Source organism: Trachurus japonicus, chromosome 13 (assembly GCF_045865225.1).
Source record: "Trachurus japonicus isolate A0001 chromosome 13, Traja_1.0".
In the NCBI taxonomy this organism is placed as follows: Eukaryota; Metazoa; Chordata; class Actinopteri; order Carangiformes; family Carangidae; genus Trachurus; species Trachurus japonicus.
Genome location: NC_140919.1, coordinates 29500161 through 29507827, shown reverse-complemented (window position 1 = coordinate 29507827; position 7667 = coordinate 29500161). Strand labels below are relative to the sequence as shown.

The 7667-nt window shown below is 39.3% G+C and overlaps 2 protein-coding genes across 3 annotated transcripts in view; one reads left to right on the top strand and one right to left on the bottom strand.

Moving 5' to 3' along the window:
• Positions 1-4014: 4014 nt before the first annotated feature.
• Positions 4015-5344, top strand: cxcr5 (chemokine (C-X-C motif) receptor 5). The gene has a single exon (XM_085795873.1). The coding sequence runs from the start codon at positions 4030-4032 to the stop codon at positions 5107-5109; it is 1080 nt and encodes a 359-aa protein (XP_085651999.1). The 5' UTR covers positions 4015-4029; the 3' UTR covers positions 5110-5344.
• The window catches only part of bcl9l (bcl9 like), a 28278-nt gene continuing 25829 nt past the window's right edge, over positions 5219-7667 (bottom strand). For both annotated transcript variants that reach the window (XM_085795871.1, XM_085795872.1), the window contains exon 9: positions 5219-7272. In XM_085795871.1, the coding sequence (XP_085651997.1) occupies positions 6080-7272 (1193 nt within the window). In that variant the 3' untranslated portion in view covers positions 5219-6079. The remainder of the gene's footprint in view (positions 7273-7667) is intronic.

The window sequence follows — 7667 nt, the reverse complement described above, 5'->3', positions numbered from 1 at the left end:
TCATTCACCCATATGGACGCCTACTCTACAGATACAGCTCTACAGATACAACTATACAGACTAAAGTGTGAAATGTTAATGATTGTACTTTACTCTGAAATGTGTAGGCCTACGATTGTAAAGAGAGTGAGAAAACCATTACAAAGAAAGTAGCCTAATAAACAAGAAAGATGTTTAAAGGAGTAGGCTACTAGAAAATGTGACAGCCTACATGGTGAATTTAAATGTTAAAGGAAAGAAACGGGAACCTAAACTCCCGAACCTCTCTCTCTCTCTCTCTCTCTCTCTCACACACACACACACACACAGAGAGAGAGAGAGAGAGAGAGAATCATGACTTCATTTCATTGGGCATCACAATGACTTACTTTCATTTTCAGACTTACTATCCTAACCCCTATAACCACTTGTCTAACCAAAGTTAAGGTCTTGACCCTGCCTTTACCCATACAAAAACAAGAATATGTTTTGTTTGTTATCACATTCTTTAGTCAAATACATGATTAGCCTACAACTTTCAAAATATTGTTTCGGTTTTTACCTAAAAACTTAAAAGCTTTGTAATCTATGCAAAACTGTTAAAAAAAAGGAAAAGATTACTCTGAAAAACAGAAAAAAATATTGTTCAGAAAAACAGAAAAAAAATATTCAAAAAAAAACCCCAGCTTTTTTTTTTTTATCTAGTCATAGCTATAAGCTATGACTAGATCTAGTTAGTCATAGCTATAAGCTATGACTGCTATAATAGTCATAGCTATAAGCTATGACTGGATAAGACAACACATGAGAAAATATGTTTTTATTTTTGCCCTACCCTGAATCAAACATGCCACCAATATCTGTTTGTTTTTTTGTTTTGTTTTGTTTTGTAGCTGGGACCTGATTGAAATCAGGTATCGGCTATTGTTTCTGTGTCATTATTACAGTAAGAAGAAACACATCCAAAACAACAATTGAACTGAAAGAGAACTACATTTCTGTACAATTATCCTTAAATATAGCCTATATACAGGTATTTTTTGTTTGTTTAACATATTAGCATTCATGTTGTCTTGAGTCTGTCACATCAAAATTTAGATATTCAAATCCAGCAAGTGTGCTGCATTTTGTAATTTCTATTAAGAATGAGTTAACCTACAGTAAACAACAGGTCAAGTCAGAATAAGTTCTTTAACTGCTAAAGGACACCTTCCAATAATCTATTACTGTATTTAAGAAAGTATAGTTGTAATTTATTTCAATTACATTTTCTAAAACACAGCTGCAACATGGGTGATTCAATAGCAAGAGGTCTAAGGGTTTGAGCAAGATGTAGCTCCCTCCTATGATTCAGATTCAACTAAAGGATTTTTAAATTGTTATGAAACTGACACTACCCACAAATGACAGAAACTGACTTAATTACTGATCCGTTGAAGGCACTAAACGGGGTTAGTTACATCAAGTGTGAACTGGTTCTTTCCTGTTGACTCATCAGGGAAATCAGCGGGGAAGAATTTTAGTGTTTTACATCCTACATGTTTATCATGAAAAGAAAGCAGGACAGTATGTTCTATTTTTCAACTTTTTCACAGGTTTTCAGCTGCTTGAAAATAGTTTTTGTAGAGAACATTATGCAATCATATCACAATTCATCTAATTTCAAATTATAGTGGTTTACTGCAAGTAATCAGTCTGGTGACCTATAATAAAAACTATGCTTGTTGTGGAGGAAGTAACTTTATGAAATGCTAAGCAAGCGGGAGGTCCAGGCTGAGTGACAACTTTGACATTGATGGCAGCAGCAACTCTAATCACTCACATTTCACAGTGACAGTGAAGTGGAGCTTGTGTTTGTCTAGACACAGTTAAAATTATGACTAATTCTCAATGGAAAGTTCACCCACACAGTGAAAAGCGGGAACGAGTAAATTAGTTTCTAACTGTAAATCACAGAGGGAAATGAGATTGTTGTCAGTAAGTATTCTCATTTCAGTGGAAACCTGAAATTGAAAACAAATTGAGACACATGAAAATCAATGCATTTTAGTTTAAAAAATATGAGCCCACTACGGGAAATTTAAGACACCCAATGCAACCTCTTTATACCTTTTCACACCCACATTTGCTTGGTGAACCAACTTGCAACTGTAGCAAATTAACTGTCAGCTCATAAGCCAACTGCTCTAACCGGAGCCAAGTATCTCCAAATTGCTTAAGCTGACTTATTAAAACATGTAGGTCAAATTTACCTCTGCGATGTGTTTGTGGTAAATGCTAGAGTCAGGAACATGGAAGTGTTTTCAGTGATAAAACTGGATGATGATGACAGATGTTAATGGTCAAAGTAATACAGCTGTTGGATGGCTGGGTCTTCAGGTAAGATTTGTAAGGGTGTGTAGTTTTTTAGAAATACCTAAATTAATCGGACTAGTTCAGTTTAGTTGCCTGTTGTTTGTCAAAAGCTACTGTGAGGCGGGGCTACATGAACCTTCATTCCTGTTGTTTCTTGCCAATTATGAGGAGCCTGCCATGAAGTGTTTGTCGGTTTCGAGTTGTTTCTACCAAAACACATCCTGAGCTGCAACAATACCCCCAGCAAAGAAATCAGCGAGGCAAATATATCAGAGGAGGCAGCAACAGGAAGTAACACATTTCACCACGCAGCAGTTTGAGATACTATATACATTCAAGTGACCAGGATTAACCTACATGGCAGTGACAACTTTTGAGGTAAAACAAAATTAGAAATTGTTAAAGTGAAAAATTACATTTCTGTAGAACTCTTGCCTCATAAACAGGTTCATTATATTAGCATAGCGGGTATTTAGTTTTAATTTAGATATTCAGGTGGAGCATGTAATAATGTTGAGTTTGCAATTTCATTGACTGAAAAATAATGTGTGTTATAGTAAACAGGTTGAGTCTTATTGTTGTATAGTCTGTGGTCAAATGTTTGGTTGTCTAACGGCTAGACCCTATACTATTTAAGACAGAAAGTAAGTTAATGTGTTTGTTTCATATGATTAAGATTTAACTACAACATTTTTAAGTTGTCACTAAGTTAATTTGTAAAAATAATAATAATAAATATTAATAAATAATAAATATTTCTCATAAATAACAGTAACCTGAATTTCCAATCCGTTCAAGGCACCTAAACATTATGCGGGTTTGTCACATAGAGTGCAAACTGTTTTTTTTCCTGTTGGGTCATTAGCGAGGAAGAAATCTTACATTTTTCAATAGTCTGATATTAATTTGTCACCACAGTGATGTAGAAAGTAAAAAACACATAAGTTATATCTATGAATATTTCTAATTCCAAATCACAGTGGTTTACCCACACATATCGGTCTGATGATCTGCATTATAAATCAAATGAATTTACTGAAGAGGAAACAACTTTATAATGCAGTTGAACCATTCAAAGAAAGGAACAGATCCAGGACCAGTATAACACGACACTAATGGCTGCAGCGATGTAACGCTAATTAGTTTATATAATTTTAGTCTCAAATGTTTTGCTTTATCAAAATTTCCGTTATCCATTAAAAGAGGGGAAACTGATGACAAAATTACTACATCTTGATATAATATTTACTCTCCTATCTAATTCAAACATTATTTTTTTCTGTTTACATGATAATATTGTACACTCTGCTACTAATATTACAATGGAATGCAAAGTGTTGTGTAAAATTATGAATATAATTGTACAAAATAACAATTATTCATATTTTTACAATATGTACATTTTGGGTTTGGTGTTCAAAGATTATAGTTAGTGACTTCTCCATAATAAGATCATGGTTGGTGCGTGGGGAAAGAAAGTCATTACTATTCACTACTGCTATTATTACACAGGCAAAGTGGAATGTTTCACCATATTTGTTCTGTCAGCCTCTGTGAAGGGGAAGTGAAAAAAATCTGGCCTATTCCAGGGTTTCCTGCCAAACAATAATTTGACTAAGATGTGCACACAAAGTGATTCTCTTACTGTGATGAAGAGGTAACTAAAACTTACCCCACCCATTTTATATTTTGAAGATGCCAGATGATTCTTACAATGCCACATACAACGATGACTGGAACGGGACCGACTATGATGATGACCTCTACATCTGTGATGAGGAGAATTTGGGTCTGCAGACCTTTGATGCTGTGTTCCAGCCGGTGTTTCACAGCTTGATCTTCCTGCTGGGTGTAGTGGGGAATGGCCTGATGATAACCGTCCTCCTGAGACGTCGACGCCTCCTGCGAATTGCTGAGATCTACCTGCTGCACCTTGCCCTGGCTGACCTAATGCTCCTTTTCACATTTCCCTTCAGTTTGGTGGACAAATTCACTGGCTGGGTATTTGGAGTGTTTCTCTGCAAGCTGATCGACCTGATGAAAAATCTCAACCTCCTCTGCGGGAGCTTACTTCTCGCTTGCATCGGGTTTGATCGGTATTTGGCAATCGTTCATGCTATCCCTAGTATGCGAAGTCGACGTCCACAAACAGTGCATCTTACATGCATCATACTATGGCTGGTCTGTTTTGGTTTATCAATTCCAAATGTTGTGTTTCTTGCTGTAGTGGATGACCACACCAACTCATCTAAGCTCTCTTGTTTCTATTATAATTATGAAATCAATGCACACAACTGGGTTTTGACCAAAAGAGTCTTGGATCATGTTTGCTTTTTCTTTCCTCTGGCCATCATGAGCTACTGCTACACAGCACTGGTAGTTACTTTGTGCCACAGTCAGAAAAGCCAGGCAAAGCAAGCAGCCATTCGACTTGCTTTACTCGTCACTCTTGTCTTTTGCTTCTGTTGGCTCCCGTATAACATCACCCTAGTGATTCAAACTATGGTAGACCTTAAGGTTATCTCATATAAAGAGTGTAGATCCTACAGCCAACTCCAAGTAGCTCTCGAGGTTACCAAAAGCCTGGGTTTGTCACACTGCTGCCTGAACCCTTTCCTCTATGCCTTTGTTGGGGTGCAGTTTCGCCACGAGTTAATCCGGTTACTTTGTGAACTGGGCTGCAGACGTGTGTGTCTGCCTTTCATCAGAGCTCAGGGTCACAGTCGGCCATCCATTTCTGACGGAGCAACAACCACAAGCGCAATCCTCATCTAATAAACTGTCACACAATGTCAGCTGTAACTAAAATGCTTCTGTTTTATATTTCACTTGTAATGTTACTATTTTTATCAGATGTTCTGACAATATATTACCCACTGCTAACTTGATTGCAAGATGTTTTATTTACCCAAGTCAAGAAAAAAAATTGTTACCGTTTGCTAAGACCTGTTTTTGCTTGTATTTTAGCAATTGCTAAATGAATTAAATAAAGATATCAAATCTTACACAACATCAATGTCCCCTTGTCAGTGTTATCAAACAACAGTAATTGACAACACAATAACCAAAATAAAAACCACCTTAGAGATCAGTATTATTCTATTTTTAGACTTCTATTAAAACACAGTTATACAGAACAACTGCAAACAATCACAAATTGCATCTTATGTACAGCAAGTATATATTATATTACACACACACATACACAGACATATGAATGTATTATATGTATATTTGATAGACACACTTGCAGAGATATGTGTGACTGTGCATGTGTGCGCCAGTGTGTGTGTGTGTGTGTGTGTGTGTGTGTGTGTGTGTGAGACTGTGCATGTGTGCGTGTGTGTGTGTGTGTGTGTGTGTAACTTCTCTTCACAACAGTTTGGTAGTTGGAGAAAATAAATCAATGATTTTAAAACAAATATAAATTTGAGGCACTCCTCTCCTGAATGCCACTCTGTTCCCACAACAAGTACACACATCTTTGAAATATACATATTTTACAGTATTTTAGAAAATGGCTTCAGATTTGTTATTGAACCATGATACAGTGCTTTTAAATATTAAATTTTTTAATCAGTTGTAATCCAAAATTTTAAGATTATCACTGATACATTGTTTTTACATTCTTCTTTTCAAATAACTGCAAGAATAACATTAATGAAAAAAAAATTGGACACAATGGGAAGTTTAACTAGTGGACACTTTTTTTTTCCTTTTTTTAATACAGTTTATGGAAGCTGGATCAGAATGGCATATTGGCCATGCCTCCAGGGCCATAGCCAATGGGACTGTCCAGAGACATTCCCCGCTGTCTGAGAGACTGGGGACCCATCATACCAGATTGCGGGTGCGGGGGGCCCATCATTGGACCCTGTGGGGACATTAGAGGACCCTGGGGGCCAAAGGGATCCCCTGGAATTGACATGCTTCGCTGCTTAGCCTGCATCATCATAATGTTCTGCTGTGCCATGAGATTGTGTGGGTGCTGCTGGGAGGGCATCATGCCTGGGTATGGATTAGAAGGATGGTGGAGAAGGCTGTTGGCCATCATGGCTTGCTGTTGCTGGAGTTGCTGCTGGGGAACCATGCCTGTCCTTCCCATTATATGTCCAGGAGGGCACATGGGCCCCATGCCCCCACCAGAAACCATACCCCTAGAGCCCCCCTGAGGAATGCCCATACTTTGGCGTATTCCACCATGTGAGGGGTGAGGTGGCAGCTGCTGTTCATCCATCATATTCTGTAGGTTTGCTAAGTGGGGGTTGGATGAAGGACCGCTGTTGTGTGGAGGGCCAGAAGAAGACAGCTGTTTGAGGAGCTGCTGTGGAGTAGGTTGCTGGGAGGGTGGCCCCTGATGTGGATTCTGATGTGACTCACTTTTAGGGAAATACTGAAGGGTGCTACTGGGCTTATCAGAAGGAATGATGCGGGAGAGATCAAATTCAGGGATCCCTGTATGAGTGGGTCGTATGACTTCACTCAGATCCGGGCCTTCCCCCATGGCCAGAGAGGCAAATGAGTCTGAGGGGTGAGAGGAGCGTTGGTGAGGATGGCCTTTGTTTAGCAGGTGTAACTGCTGGGGGGGCAGAATATCCTCATTGGCCTGAGAGAAATTCTGTGACATTCCGCCAATAGGTGAGTGCATGTTTCCATGAGATGGTGGCTGCATACGAGGAAAACCTGCCATCTGGTTCTGAGACATGGGTGAAACATTGCAGGGCCCCATTCCATCAGGCCCGCCACCCCCCATCATGGCAGAACTCATGGCAGGTATGCCCATATGGTTTGGGGAAGAAAGCACAGGTCCTGAGGTGTCATGTGACAGGTGCTGCTGAGCTTGGCTTACAATAGCCATGGGGCTTTGTGGATCACTGTGAGGACCAATGGAGCCTTGGGAAACTAGGATCTGGGAGGACTGAGGATTCCCCATGTTTCCTGGAGACAGAACAAGGACAGCATGTGAAAACCTTACATTAGCATTTGAAAACAGACTGCATTTTTTTCTCAATCTATTAGACTTCTGGAATATTAATAGAACATATTTTAATTCCTAGGCTGCGTACACACGAAGAGTGACTTTATTTGTGGCGCAACTAAATTAGATACAAAGTCAATGGAATGACGCAACATTCCACGTAATGCCGCGGCAGACGTGTAGCACGACAGAGTGGGAGTGAGAAGCTTGTCGTGCTAGTTTGAAAAATTCAACTTTAGCAACATGTCCGCCCTGTGACAGCCGGACAAAGCGTTGTCAAACCGGGCTCTGGTGAGCCACGGGGAGCGCTGGTGATGGCTATCATACAGGCACAATCCCTGGAGAAGGCGGTGCA

Excerpts from the sequence above, each read along its gene's own strand:
- cxcr5 (XM_085795873.1), top strand. The coding sequence starts at position 4,030 with ATGCCAGATGATTCTTACAATGCCACATACAACGATGACTGGAACGGG.